Genomic DNA, 15,396 nt, shown 5'->3' with positions numbered 1-15,396 from the left:
ATGGAAACAACCTAAATGTCCATCGACAGATGACTGGATAAAGAAGATGTGGTACATATATACAATGGAATACTACTCAGCCATAAAAAGAATGAAATAATGCCATTTGCAGCAACATGGATGGACCTAGAGATTATCATACTAAGTGAAGTAAGTCAGAAAGAGAAAGACAAATACCATATGATATCACTTATATGTGGAATTTAAAATTGACACAAATGGACTTATCTATAAAACAGAAGCAGACTCACAAACATAGAGAACAGACTTGTGGTTGCCAAGGGGGAGGGCGGGGGGGGGAGGGATGGATTGGGAGTTTGGGATTAGCAGATGCAAACTAGTATATAGAGGATGGATAAACAACAAGGTCCTACTGTATAGCACAGGGAACTATATTCAATATCCTGTAATAAATCATAATGGAAAAGAATATGAAAAAGAATGTGTGTATACATATATATGTGTGTGTGTGTCTATATATGTGTGTATATATATATCTGAATCACTTTACTGTACATCAGAAACTAACAACATTGTAAATCAACTGTACTTCAATAAAATAAATTTTAAAAAAATGAACCAAGCTTTATACTCTTTCACTTCTGAGGAACATTTGCTATAGGATTGTGCCTACTGTACACAGACTCGGTCTCCCAGGTATGTGTGAACACTGAACACCCGTGGAAAGATTAAATACCTTAAAGCTTCAGGGTCAAAGGGACAGAGTGGCTTTACCTAACATACTTTCTGTCTAAGCAGCAGGAACGTTTCCACTAACAACACAATCCAAAAACAGCTCATGTTCCAGCACTCCCCACCCTCACCCCACTCCAACACACGATCCCACGGCAGGCAAAGCAAAAATAACAAAAGTATATCAACCCAAATAACCATCAGTTCTTACCTCGTTAAATGCAAACACTCCACCCAAGCTGCAGAATAACAAAAGCTTATAGATAATAATCCTTTACTTTCCAGTGCTTCAGTATGAACAAAAAGGAAAAAAAAAAAGTCAAACCGAACAAACATCACTTCCCAAGGTTAGAGCCAGGGTTAATCTGAGTAGAACTTCTCTCATTTTTACACTTTACATAGGACTGAATGACCAAATTCCTGTGTCATGATCCAATCCGAGGGGTGTGTGACATGACTTTCATGGTGGGTGGTGCCCTTGAGGAAGCTTTCTCTTGCAGAAGGCCTGCCACCCAGGCTCTACAACGGCTGAGTTCTAACATCTGTTCACCTGTGTCTTGGCCATATTGGATGACAGTCTGCGAGGACAATTCTGTCAATGTCTCCTTCCTTTTGAAGTCTAGGTAAGAGACCTTTCCATACCAATGGAAATCAAATACTTGAATATTTATGAATAAAATGATAATGGGGGAATCATAAGGAATATAGATAAAATAAGTTTGGTGATGAGCTGAGAATTATCGTACAGCTGGATACAGTGGCGTTCCTTATATACTACTCTATTTGCTTTTGCATGTGTTTAAATTTTTCTACAGTAAAACAAAAATTTTTTTAAAAGTATAAATACAAGGCAATAGTCGCTAGACGCCAAATGAATGACCGCCATGGCGCATGGACCCAGATCAAAACCACCACTCCATCCAAGCTCTCAGAATAGAGAGTGTCAGCGTGGAGAAGCGTGAACCTGGGTTCCTGGCCATATACACACACTCCAAGAGGTGCTCAGCCTGGATGATTCTGAGTCTCTATCTCCTATATAAGAGTTTCTCCCTTCTTCCCTAAGGTAGACAATGGCAGGGGAGAATGGCCTGCCCCTCACATGACACACATTACTGGAAGAATCACGAATTTCTTTTATTTGACTGTCCAGCTGAACCACAAAAGGAGAAAAGGTCTTTAAACAGACTAAGGAATAAGGAAAAATCATACCTCATGTAAGCCTTTTTTATGAAAAAAAAAACAACAATTAAAATAGGCATTTTTCTGGACCAAAATTGAAGTGGTTCTCAGGTTTGTGTGAGAGTTTAAAATATTAGCAAAATGGTTGTATCCTTGTTATAAAAATGATTGTGGGACCTCCCTGGTGGCGCAGTGGTTAATAATCTGCCTGACAGTGCAGGGGACATGGGTTCGAGCCCTGGTCCAGGAAGATCTCACGTGCCGCGGAGCAATGAAGCCTGAGTACCACAACTACTGAGCCTGCGCTCTAGAGCCTGTGAGCCACAACTACTGAAGCCTGTGAGCCTGGAGCCACAAAAGACAAGCAAGAAAAGCCACCACAGTAAGACCACACACCACAGGGAAGAGTAGCCCCCGCTCGCCACAACTAGAGAAGAGAGAGCCTGCGCGCAGCAATGAAGACCCAATGCAGCCAAAAATAAATGAATAAATTTATATTAAAAAAAGATTGTGTTGGTCCAATGTCTGCAGGTGGGATGTGAGGCCCAGCAGGTACACACGTTGCCTGGCCATCACTAGCTTTTTTAACATTTATTTATTTTATTTTGGCTGCTTTGGGTCTTCGTTGCTGCACACGGGCTATCTCTAATTGCGGCTACTCTCCGTTGCAGTGTGTGCGCTTCTCATAGCGGTGGCTTCTCTTGTTGTGGAGCACAAGCTCTAGGTGCGCAGGCTTCAGTAGTTGTGGCATGTGGGCTCAGCAGTTGTGGCTCGCGGGCTCTAGAGCGCAGCCTCAGTAGTTGTGGTGCACGGGCTTCATTGCTCTGCAGAATGTGAGATCTTCCCGGATCAGGGCTCGAACCCATGTGCCCTGCATTAGCAGGCGGATTCTTAACCACTGCACCACCAGGGAAGTCCCCACCACTAGCTTTTTTTTTTTTTTTGCGGTATGCGGGCCTCTCACTGTTGTGGCCTCTCCCGTTGGGGAGCACAGGCTCCGGACGTGCAGGCTCAGTGACCATGGCTCACGGGCCCAGCCGCTCCGCGGCATGTGGGATCCTCCCGGACCGGGGCACGAACCCGCGTCCCCTGCATCGGCAGGCAGACTCCCAACCACTGCGCCACCAGGGAAGCCCCCCACCACTAGCTTTTATTCGTAAGGAAGCGTGGGGAAGCAAACTGAGGAAAGGGAAGTGGAGGGGTAGAGAACAGGTACATGTTTGGGGTGATATGGGAACAAAGAGCAAACCACATCCAGGACTTTGAACTACACTGAGACCCAGAGGAGACGGCACGGAGGTGGAGGAAGCAGGCACCTGGCACATGGGCAGGAGCAAGAGGCAAGTGTGTGTTAGAGTTCCGAGGAGCAGTGCGGCTGCCGAGCAGGCATGAGCACACAGCTGGTGTGACTTAGAGGGCCGGAACTGCTCCGGTATATCTAGTCAGGGCACTGAGCTTTAGACAAAAATCCCTGCGTGAGAGGCAGGAGACGGGGTTTGCTGTTCTCAGGGCCTTTCCGGACTGGAACAGTGTAAGCTAACAGTGATACTAAATGCAGTGCATGGCTCACCACTTTTGCCCCTGCCTGTTCCCAGGCCCCTTTACTTCTTTGAGTCCTATTCTTCCTCCAAACCATCCTCATCCAGGAAGCTTTCCTGGATCGTCCAAATTCTCAATTATTTCTCCCCCATCTCAATTCTCATAATACTTACCATCCACATCATTCATTTGGCATCTATCATGTATTACTTTAGGAAATATAAATATATCACATACATGTACATGTAGATATGTATATATTTATATACTTCCATATCTATATATACATAAGATACATGTGCACATAGATATATACACACATACATACATATATACTTTTTTTTTTTTTTTTGTGGTACTCAGGCCTCTCACTGTTGTGGCCTCTCCCGTTGCGGAGCACAGGCTCCGGACGCGCAGGCTCAGCCCCCTTGGCTCATGGGCCCAGCCGCTCCGCGGCATGTGGGATAGTCCTGGACTGGGACACGAACCTGTGTCCCCTGCATCAGCAGGCGGACTCTCAACTACTGCGCCACCAGGGAAGCCCCATACATATATACTTTTATCTGCAAGAGACAAGAGACTGTGAGTGATTTGCTAACCACTGTAACCCATTCCTTCGAGCCCAATGCACGTGCTGGGAGCCAAAGAGGTGAACACACACAGAATTCAAAGCTAGAACTCCTGCGTTTTAGCCCTAGTACCGCAGTTCACTAGAGGTCTAATTCCAACAAGGCACAAGTCACTTAATTAACCTCTCTAGGCCTCACTTCCTCCTCAGAAAATGCGGCTAAAAATACTAACACCTCCTCACACAGTTCTCAAAAGCAACAAATTAAATCATGGATGTGGAAGCACGTTGTAAATCACTCTTCGGATTTAGGATAACATTATTATGCTGTTCTGAGTTTTAATCCGGACTCTTCCATCTCATGACGGTGTAACCTTGGGTAAATTCTTCAGCCCCTAAAATCCTTCACTTCCTCACCTGTAAAACAGGAAAGATAATGCCCAACTTGCAGAGTTGTTGTAAGAATTAAATGAAATCACATATATAACGTGGCTAGTACGACACACAACACCCAGCACTCACTCAGAAGCCTTGGTTCCTTCCCTCGTCTCACCAAGTGTGTCCTGTTAAGCCTTCTGTATCGTGTCCCTGACAGTACCTTGCACACAGCAGAAGTCCGAGGAATATTTACTCTTCTCGATAAAGCTGCCAGTGAGAACGATGTCGATGATAACAGATAACGACTATCGACTATCGGTGAAGATGACTTAAGGGTCGTCCAGCGTCCAGCAAGCCTGACTTTTAAATTGGAACGCACCCCTAGAGCCGCGTGCTTTCTCCCCCTCTCCTTTATGACCTGTGGGGTGAGGGTGGGAGGAGGCCTCCCGTCAAGCAGAGGCCCCTTTAAAGCTGTACCCGGGCTCCCCCTCTGCCAGCCAAGTTGCTAAAAATACTACTACAGCAAAAGCTGGAATATTTGCCGAGAAAACTGAATTTCCTGCCACCCTCACCCCCTCCGCTCAAATGAGTAAAATCCTGACCTAAGAAGCCCCCAAATCAGCTCCACCAAAGGCACAGCCTCCTACTTCCCACCCTCGTCTTATCATGGAGTCCCTCTGTGGGCTTGAGCCAGGATGTTATGTTCAGAAAGTGCCCACTCCCGGGAGGGGAAGCCGCAAGAATTGGCAAATAGCTTGCCATGTGGTTTGGCTTTTCTCTCTGCTCACAAGGACCAACTCTCTCCAAATCCCCCTCCATCTGTCCCAAGAAGGATCTGTATCGGACCCCAGAAGCTTCCCACTAATCCATCTTTTATCCTCTCTTTTTTTGAACCATCTCCTCCTCTGCCAGCCTTGCCTTCTATTCTGTGCCCTCCTCCTCCACGCTCCATGCTGGGTCCAGACCCTGCACCCACACGTCCCAGCTCCCTCTCTAACCGGGCCCTTCCGGAGTTCTTCTCCTGTCCAGGCCTGCAGTCCTTCTCCTTCAATAGCTGGGGGGGGGGGGGGGGGGGGAAGGGGGGGCAAAGATAGAGGAGAGTTTTTGAAATCTCGAGATTTCAAGAGTCAAGGAGGATAACTGTAGGGCCCAAGCCCAGCAGATTACTAGGTAACACTCCAAAGGCTGACCTTGGCCCCAGGTGAGACGCAGGGTGAGGCAGCCTGCTCCTTAAACCAGCCAGACCCGGCATTCCACACTGCTCCTGTCCCCTTTCCTTCTCATTGGTTCGAGAATCAGAGGCTCAGAGTTCCACCCAGCCGGACTTGCTGACAAACTCTGGCCACTTAGTCCAGATGAGGAACCCCTTACCAGGGGAAGTGCATGCCCTTGATGTGTGCTGGTGAAGGGGTCCACTTTCGTGCGTGTCTTTGGATGTGAGTGTGTGGCAAGGTGCCCACAGTATGTGTCTCTGTGGATGTGTGGACCTTGTGTGTGTCTGCGTGTAGGTGTCATTAAATGGGGCCATCCTCTCGAGATTTGAGTCTGTGGGTGTCTGTCTTCCTATCCCAGTCTCTGCCTTCCTGTCTGTCTCCCTTTTCCTCACCTCGGGGCCTGCCCATCCCCCAGGACAAGCACTGCGGCCAGTTCTGCGTAGGCGCCTCAAGTGGGCTGTCGCTGAGATGGTTGTTTTGCCCATGGAACTGATAAGCGCGTGTACCTGTTCTCCCTTGGGCTCACTGGTGTTCAGAGACACCCTCACCCCACACAAAGGTGTCTTTTAGGAAGACGAAAGGGCTGTGCTGCCTGTGAGGGGGTTTGTTGGGGGGGGGCACATTTTAAAGATAGCCCCTCTTCAGCTCTGACCAGCAGGAAGAAGGGCCTAGAGGCAGCGCAGTCTGCAGAGGAATGTTGCCTAGCAACTTGGGAGACTTTACTGCAAACTCACTAAATCCTGAATTCCTCAGCTCTAATTTGGGAAGAGAGAAGCACGGAGTCCAAGCCTGATATCCAGTCTGCCCCCAGTGTCCTCCTTCCCTCTCTCCTCTGGAATCTGGAGTTGAAATCCAACGGGAGCTGGCACAAACCAATGCCCTAGATGTGCGCATCATTTAGGCAAGGGCTCCAGTTCCCAGGACATCCTGTCATTTGGTGGAGGGGGGGGGATGGAGGATGTGCCAGAGACAGATTGGGGAACAGATTTTCAGTTACAAGGGTGGGTGGGTCCCAAACATGCTGGGAGAGACACCCCTACACCCCAAGCTCTGGAATCCCAGCCAGCATCCAGCTCAGCTTGGGGCCCCAAGCTGGCTAACTCTGTCCCCAGCCAGAGTGGCCACTGGAATTTCCCTTCCGCTCATCTTCCCTTTGGCAAGCAAAGCCCGTGGCCCAAATATTCAGGTAAGAAGGAAGCGTGTGACAGCCATGCTAGGACTGGCCAGGGGCTGTTGGTTCACAGCAGTGCTGTTGCAGGATCCCCTGTCCCGACCAGAGCCACAGGGCATTTTCCCCCTCCTCCCTCTGCTTCAGTCAACAGGCCCGAAGGGCAGCCTTCCTTTCTTCCTTCCCTCCTCTGCGACCTCAGCTGAGAAAGACTTTCTAGTTTTCTCAGAGGTGGCCCACTCTCTTCACTAACATGCCACACTGTCAGCTCTCGTACCCTGACTGGTCTGGGGAGGCTGGCGACCACGAAAGTGGCAGGCTGCTCCTCCACGAGCCTCCTCCCCTATCTCCCCTTCCCAGGCCTCTGACAAAGCCCACATCCTTCCTCCATCGTGGACCTAAAGAACTGATGACTTCTGATATTTCCCTACACTGGGTTGAGAGTATTGTTTTCCTCCCAGGAGCAAGGGTGAGAGTGGTCAGCTTTTGTCTTATTCAGAAACAGTAGATTAAGAGGTGAGGGAGAGTGTGGTTCAGTGAGTGGGAAGGAAGAGTGCCCACATCCATATATAAATACATACAAGGGGTGTTGTGCATGTATGATTTTGTCTGTTTAGTGCAGGGCATTTAGATGGATGGATGGATAGATACGTAATGCAGACAGTTCAGGTAGTGTGATTGCCTGTGGATATGTGTGCGTGTGTGTGCACATAACGGGGAATCTGCATGTATCTGCTCAGTGTGTGTACCAGGTCTGTGTAGTTATTTCTGCAGGCTGTGTCTGTAGTGTCTGAATGTTGAAGAAATGCACGTTTTAGTGAGCCTGGGGAGTATCATATATGGGCATGTGGGGCACAGGCGTGAGCTTTTGTGTTTATGTGTGCCCACCTTCTCCATTCCACAGCAGAGTGATGACGATACCTTTAAACCGCACGTCTTAGGGGGCATTTCTTTGAGGACTGAGGGGGAGGGAAGGTGGAGGGAGCCATATTTGGGACTCTAGCTAGGTTGTGGAAGTGTGGGGAGGTGGGTGAGGGGTGCATGCTTTTCTCTATGTGGGTGGGAGGGATGCTGTGCACAGATGCGAGCGTATTCGTGCCCGGGATGTCGGGGTCCTCCTTCTGCCTGCGCCAGCATACATCTGCCTGGCAGTCTGCCGCCTCGGCAGCAGGGGCGGTGAGTTTGGGAGGATGGGGTGTGTAGGAGGAATGGATGGAAGTGTGTAGGCAGAGGGGTTGGGTCAGGAGAGGGAGCGAGCCGGAGGGAGCCGGGAGGGGGCGTGGTCCCCCTCCAATCTCCCCGCCCACCCTGCCGAAGGCTTCTCCTGATTGGCTTCTCGACCGCAGGGCTCAGGTTACTTTCTCCCGCAGGGCCGAGCGCGGGAGAGAGGACCCGAGAGCTGAGCGGCTGGTTTGGCCCCGGTCGGCTGCCTCCCCACTGCCCGAGTCCCCACCCGGCACCGCACCGACACCCTGCGCCAGCCTCCGTCCCAGACAAGGGCCCCCAACACCAGCATGGACTGCTGCACCGTAAGTTAGAGGGTCTGGGGGACGGGCACTCAGCTTGGCCTGGGGGAAGGGGCACCCGAGAAGCCCCTGGAGGGCGAGTGAGGGATGGAAGTGGGTGCAGAAGACCTAGCAGCAGTAAGGGTGCCTGCTGAGACGTGGGTGGTGGGTGGTGGAAGGCGCCCGCCTGACTTGAAAGCCCTAGGAAGAATGTCCCCCAACTCGTGGGGGCGTCTGGGCGCGCATCCGCCAGGCAGTCTAGGTTGGTCTGGGAGCTCGGCAAGGCTCTGCAACAGGGAAGCTGCAGGTTAGACAAGAAGAGGAACTTCCCCCAGAGTGACGCTGGAAACCGTCTCCTAGCGAAGCTACCGCGACTCCTTTCCCCTGGCTTTCGTCCCCCACCCCATTCCCCATCCCACTGCCACCGCCGTCGGTGGGCTGACAGGTTGACTCTCGTGACCCTCGCGCCCTGTACAGCGCCGGTGAGATAGTCAATTATTATTGGTTAGCTTAGTAGCGATGATGGGTTGCAAAGAGCCTAGTCCGTGTGGTTCTGGGGAGGGACTGGCCAGACCTCCAATGCCTTCTAGCCCTGGAGGGGGCTGGGTGAAGTGACCGCGAGAGAGCCCTGCTGGCGAGGGAAGGAAGTGTCTGCAATTTGTCAGCGCCCACACGGAGACCTAATGCCAGAGCGGGTTGCTGTTAAAGTACTCTGGTATGAAAGCGCCTGGTACAGGACCAGGCTGCTGGCACAGTCGAGGAGTGCAGTGATCATGCATGTATACAATTTATTTTTTCATTTATTTGATATTTTATTTTTTTTTAGCCCCTACATATGGAGAAAGTCCTACTCCAAAGTCTTGTATTCTCAGCCGTTTGGTCAACCCAGCTAATGATACAAGAGGTTATCACTTTGCCTGCTTAGAAAAGGGAAAAAAGTGAGGTTTGGAAGGAAAGAATAGACCAGTTTAGAAGAGGTGAGACTTCCCTATGTCTGGGTGCCAAGAGGCAGAAAGAACTTAGGGACAAGTGGTTGTGGTTGTTGTTATGATGTTTAACTCTTATTAATACAAATAATAGTTGTCAATTTGTGAATGCTTACCATGTACCTAACATTTTATGTTTAATCATCACAACAACCCTGTGAAGTAGATATTTTCCCCATATTACAGATGTGCAAACTGATGTTTAGAAAGATTAAATGATTTGCCCAAGGAGGCACTGCTTCTAAGTGTGGAGGTGGGACACTAGCCTTGTCTGATTCCAATAGCTGTAATTTAACCTCTCCTATAAACTTTTACTATATTTCCTCATTATAAAGGTAATATGGTCATAACAAAAAAATTTAAAAACTAAAGAAAAGTATAAAAAAGAAACACATCAATCATCTACAATCCCACCCCCTGGAGAAAGCTCTAATAACATATTTTCTTCCAGGCTTTCTCCTCTGTTTGTTATTCCCCAGGAAGCAGTTTTTGGTGGTGAAAGGAGGAATGGGCTCTTAATGGAGGTTCCTGGGCTCCTCACCCCCAGCAGTATTTTACAAAACAGAGAAAATAAATGGATGGTGGGATCTGGATACACATGTAAGGGAGAGGAAATACTGCCAAGATGGTAAGAATGATGGGGAAGGGAAGGTAGGAAGAATGGTCAGTGGAAGGAGGTGAGAGAGCAAAGACTCCAAGAAGCCAGGGAAGGAATGTAAATTGTCTCCCCTGGTACCTGCAGGACTAATTAGAGTAGGATGTCGTGTCCCTGCCTGTAGGCTCTGGTCTGCCCTGGACCATGCTCCTGGGTGCCCACAAGGCCATACTGAGGGATTGGTAGACGTGGTTGGAATAAGTGTCCCCTAAAAAAAGGAGAAGCTGCCCATCCAAACAGCACAGAAGAGGCAAATGCACAATTATCCCAGTGGCCCAGCACCCTGGGTCACCTCCTCCAGCACATTCTCTACACAGGAGCCTTCCCCTTTCAGGCCCTGTCCTGGGTCTGCAGGGCTAAAGAACTGAGCAAGAGACAACACCATTGTCAGGCTGTGGCGGGGGCGGGGAGGGGTGGCGTGGTGGCCAAGAAGAGGTAACGGGGCAGAGCATAGGGGCAGGGCTGGCACTGAGCATCTTCTTACCCAACCCCATTCTGTGGAGGGCTGGGCTCAGCGCTGGGAAGCAGCTGGGACATGCATAGAGAGCAGAGCACATCTGGGGGGTGGGGACCGGTCCCTCTTCACCTTCCATTCTGGGGCTGTCCTTGCTGACCATCCAGCCTGGTGTCCTGCTTTATTTTCTTCTTTCTCCTTTGTAAGGAGGCGCAAACAGAAATGAGAAGAAGAAAACAGATCCGCTTTTTTTTTATAAGAGCAAGAGCTGTTGATTCAGATGTATCAGTTGCCATTTACATAGTCTGACTTTATATCTGACTTTCCTGAAGTCACTTAATATAAAAAGGCAAAGAAACATTTTTTTGGACCCATTTTTTGCTTGGTCTAGTTGACTTGGTCCAGCTGAACTCATAGAAATAATTACCTGCCCTGAGGTAGTGGTTAACAGCACAGGTTTCTGAATCCCATCACTATTTGTCAGCTCTGTGACCTTGGGTAAGTTACAAAATGTCTCTGAGGATGTGTCTTTACCTGTAAAATGGGAATTAAATGAGGTAATGTGTGCAAAGCGCTTAACACAGGGCCCAGCATATAACAAGCAGTAGGCAGGGATCGTTCTTAAAGCTTTTAGGATTTGGGAGCTGAAGGAGACTCTATTCATCTAGGCCAAGTTCTAGTTGTGGCTGAAGATATTAAGACCCTCAGAGGTGAAGTGATGGGACCATTTGGGACCAGAAACCATGGCTCGTGTTTTGCCCACCTTTGTCCCCCTCCCCCTCCTCCTCCTACAAACCCCCCAGTTCATGCAGAGCTCTCAGGCATACACCATCAGATCTTGGCTTTGGAAGGCACCAACCCAGGCACCATGACCCTTCCCGGATTCCTTTTACTGTCCCTCTATTTCTGTCCCTCCAGCTCTGCCCTGAGAATTCAGCTGGAGGGAGAGGGGGCTGATTCCGGGGAGGAGCAGCGTGCTGAGGGTGGCTCTGTCTGTTGCTCTGGATCCAGCTGGGGTGGGTGGTGACCGCAGGTGGGCCTTAGCATGTTTGGGGGAAGGTACCCCTTCCTCCGCTCAACCTCTACAGCTGCTGGCCCAGGAGAGGGGCTCAGGAATGTTTTCTTGATCATCGTCCTCTTTTGAGAAGAAGCATCCCTATTCCCTGAGACATCCCAAGAAAGGCTTGAGCTCTGAGAATCAAGGATCCAAAAAGGGTTGTTTCTGTTTCTAAGTGGGGGATAAGATGTCGAGGGGCGAGCACTAGACCCAGAAAAGACAAAAAGAGTGTGTCAGACCCCGCCACAACCACACCGGCCCTTGATAACTCCTCTTAACCGAAGCTGAATCAATTGTGGACATCTTGAGCACAAACGGAGGAACTCTGAAGCCCAGGAAATGAAGACAGCCTTGGGAACCATATGAGAGGAAGCCATTTGTAAACCTGGGCTTAGGGCATCTGGGGTGTAAATCTGTGCCTCCTAGGACAGGACCGGGCTGGGGCAGTGATCACTGAGGCCCCACGCACACCCATCCCAATTCTGTGAACCGGATGGGCGATAGAGCGAGGGGAAAGGAATAGAACTGAATTACTACTACTGCGTGAGACCTCTGCGGAGAAGCAAAGTACAGGGAAAGCAGTGGAAGTCCCCAGGCGAAAAAAAGAAAGCAAATTCCTAGAAGCCAGAGGGTCAGTTCAAAGAAGAAATGCCCTTCTAACTCCACAGTACCCTTCTGCTTCCTACCCCACGTCATCACTGTGAGTAACGCTAAGCGAGAGGCAGGCTGGGGGCGGGGGCGCTGAGGCCCTCTCCGTTCCAGAGCCTCGACTCTGAAATCAGTCCCATCAATTCCCTAACCCTTTCTATTCGCAGCTAGGGCAGGCTGCTGGGGAAACAGAAACCTGGAGCCTGTGGGTGGGTCTCATTATTTTTAGGTTGATCCCTATGAAATTGTTTTTATATGACCACTTTAGCCTACAAAAACAGCTCTTTCACATCAACTCACTATCATTTAAAGGAATCATAATAGCTACCATTAATCGACCAACTAGATCATGCCAGAAGCTTTCTGCATATCACATTGTTTATTCTTCCCCACAGCCCAGAGGTAGATATTATTATCTGATTGCAGATGAAGGAAATGAGTTAGGAAAAGCTTAGAAAAATTGCCCAAGACCACTCAGTTAGCAAGTGGTGGAGCTTGGTTCCTTTTCTTGAATGCCTTTGCTTACCTGCAGCGTAGGGGTTAAAAATATACTCTGGACTCTGACATACAAAGGATTGACTCTTTGGTCCACTGATAAATACCTGTATGACCTCAGGTATGGTTTCCACACTCTAATCAGTTTTATCAGGGGTAAACTGGGATAACAATAAAAGGTACGTCATAGAGTTGTTGCCAAGACTAAATAAAATAACATCTGTAAAACTCCGTGATGCTGTGCCGGGAACCAGGGCAGGGCTTAAATGGTAGCTATTGTCATAATTCTTTTCTTTCTCTTGCGCACATCATGGAAAGGGCTTCTTGCTCCTGCTCTTTTCCTTTTGTCCTTTTTTGGAGTGAAGCCTTTTCTCTGTAGCTTCTTCCAGACCATCTCCTCTCTTCTGTTTGAGTACATCCTGAGGAGCAGTGCAAAATGGAGAGGCGATGGGAAAACAGTCTCTGGCCTCTAGCCCTGGGTGGAGGGAGGCTGCGTCGCTGAGGGGTAAGCCCCATCCTCACCCTAACTCCAGCTTTGAGCTCTGGTGTGATTCTACTTAGGGAAGGGACTGGCCTGCTGATTCTTCTGAACCCTCTCCCAGGGAATCCTGGACTCAGAAGGGACCCTTCTGAGCTGGAGGCACCCTGTGAGGACGGGGGAAAGGCAGCCACATCCAGGAGTCCCAGCTGTGGTTTACTGTGCTCCTCCAAACCCACCCTCCGGTCAGCTGGGCAGCTCCCCTAACTCGGCTGCTGGCAAGGGGCCTTCGCTCACTCAGGGCTACCCGGCTGTCTTGTATCCCATCTACCGTGCACTTCTCTTTCCTGAATTGGGAACACAACTGTGTCCACCTGACCCTGAACCTTCCTTTTTGCCTGCCGCTGCCCAGAAGACACACACACACACACACACACACACACACACACACACACACACACAGGCCCTGCCTTAGCCCTTCTCTGCACTTTCCACTCCCGCGTCGCCCTCGTCTCAATCCCCCAACACTCTCCTCCTACCCCACCCTCGGGGGGCCTCGGCCCGGTCACCCCACAAGGACGCCCCCCCCCACCCCCCAGGAGAGCGCCTGCTCCAAGCCGGACGACGACATTCTAGACATCCCGCTGGACGATCCGGGTGCCAACGCGGCCGCTGCCAAAATCCAGGCGAGTTTCCGGGGCCACATGGCGCGGAAGAAGATAAAGAGCGGAGAGCGCGGCCGGAAGGGCCCGGGCCCCGGGGGTCCTGGCGGAGCTGGGGGCGCCCGGGGAGGCGCGGGCGGCGGCCCCAGCGGAGACTAGGCCAGGTGAGGCGGGCCACAGGCTCTCCTTCCCGACCCCGGACCCCCTCCTCCGAAGGAGCAAGGAAGACTAAGGGCGGCTGGAGGGTGGAGAGGGGTGTGGAAGGATGGGGACCTAGAAATCTGAGACGTGCGGGGGGTGGGAGGAGGCTGAGGACGACGCCGCGGGTTGGAGCGCTCACCTGTTTCTCTCTCTCCACCCGGCCTGCTGCCCCGCCCCGGACCAAAGAACTGAGCATTTTCGAAGGTAATGAATACGACTCCGAAGCAGCGGGGTGGGACCCCTGAGTGGGAGGAAAGGACCAAATCCCCAGCCCTTCCCTCCGCCCGCCCTCACCTCCTCCCAGCCAGGGAAAATGCACCTGCGCCTGCAGGCTTTCTGACACTTGGAGACGCCTGAGACTGCGACGGGGACGCACCTGGACCGACACAGATACCCAGTCACCCGCGTTTGACCAGCCCGGCCGGGGGCCATAAACACCCAGCGTCTCACACGTACCGGCCGCGGGCTCATTTCAGCTCAGTGACTCCGGGTGGGCAGTTCCGGGTGACCGGGGCACCCTGGTGCTCCCCGCCCTGGTTCCTGGTTCAGGAAGGAGAGGGGAGAGGAAGTACTGGGAGAGGGCAGGTGCTCAGACCTTCTCTCTCCTCAGTTCCCGAAGAGAGATGGATGCCACGTCCCCTTCGCAGTGACGAGACTTCCCTGCCGTGTTTGTGATCCTCTCCTTCCCACCAACCTGCCAGCTTCAGGAGCCCTCTCTGCGTCCTCAGAGACTCCCTCACCGAGGCAGACTCCGTCGAGGACTCACCAAGGCCGTGCCCTTTTAGTTAGTTCTCCAGTCTAGTATGGTCCCCATTTGCCCTCCCTTCGACCCTAACCCCAATCTCCGCGCTCCCAAATCTTCCTTCTTTAGCTTCTCGCCCACCTCTCCCCGCACCCAGCATGCTGCTCTGCCTCCGCAGCCTCGGTGCGCTTCCCTTCGCGCTCTGCGGAGGGCGCCCTAACCGTTGCCCAAAAACACTCCAAAAAAAAGTCCTTTCGATCTCTGCGCAGCTAAAGGGGGCGCCGTGCCTCTCTGCGCTGTTCACGTCCCAGCTTAGTCCCAGAACTTTGGATAGGGGAGGAGGGTTTTTATGGTGTCGGATACCCCTTGCTGTGATCGGAAGTCCCCATTTCACACCCCAACCCCACACCTGCCTGTAATCTGCCCTCCCCTCTCCCCAGCGCACCCCGAGAGTCGCCTCTCCAGCTCTCTGCTTGTTTCTGCAAAGGCCGAGTGTGGGGGAGGCTCGGTAGGAGGAGTCTTCCGCGGCCCCGCCCCTGCTCCTGCTGGCCCCGCCCCCACGGGCTCCTGGGGCTGTGGCCGGGAGGGTTTTTATCTCCGTGTGTGCATGTGACCGTGCTGGGTTGGAATGTGAACAATAAAGAGGAATGTCCAAGTGTTCAGAGGGTGCCGGGGGGGAGGGAGTTTGGGTGCACAAGGCCACCGTTCGAAATTTTGAACAATCTCCTTTGACCGAACCAAAAAGTGGAGGTGGAGAGGGGGAAGGGAGGAGAG

At 51.3% G+C, this 15,396-nt stretch overlaps 1 protein-coding gene across 1 annotated transcript; it reads left to right on the top strand.

The window, feature by feature from the left end:
• The first annotated feature begins 8,118 nt into the window (after positions 1-8,118).
• Positions 8,119-15,280, top strand: NRGN (neurogranin). The gene is made up of 4 exons (XM_027081945.1): positions 8,119-8,268; positions 13,617-13,843; positions 14,067-14,084; positions 14,491-15,280. Exons 1-2 carry the CDS (start codon positions 8,254-8,256, stop codon positions 13,836-13,838), a joined length of 237 nt encoding a protein of 78 aa, XP_026937746.1. The 5' UTR covers positions 8,119-8,253; the 3' UTR covers positions 13,839-13,843; positions 14,067-14,084; positions 14,491-15,280.
• The last annotated feature ends 116 nt before the right edge of the window (positions 15,281-15,396 follow it).

The sequence above is a fragment of the Aethalodelphis obliquidens genome, unplaced genomic scaffold (genome assembly GCF_003676395.1).
Source record: "Aethalodelphis obliquidens isolate GAN/ISIS:26980383/991018 unplaced genomic scaffold, ASM367639v1 scaffold46, whole genome shotgun sequence".
Classification (NCBI taxonomy): domain Eukaryota; kingdom Metazoa; phylum Chordata; class Mammalia; order Artiodactyla; family Delphinidae; genus Aethalodelphis; species Aethalodelphis obliquidens.
The sequence above is the reverse complement of the archived record's forward strand: the minus strand, read 5'-3'. Positions and strand labels throughout refer to the sequence as shown.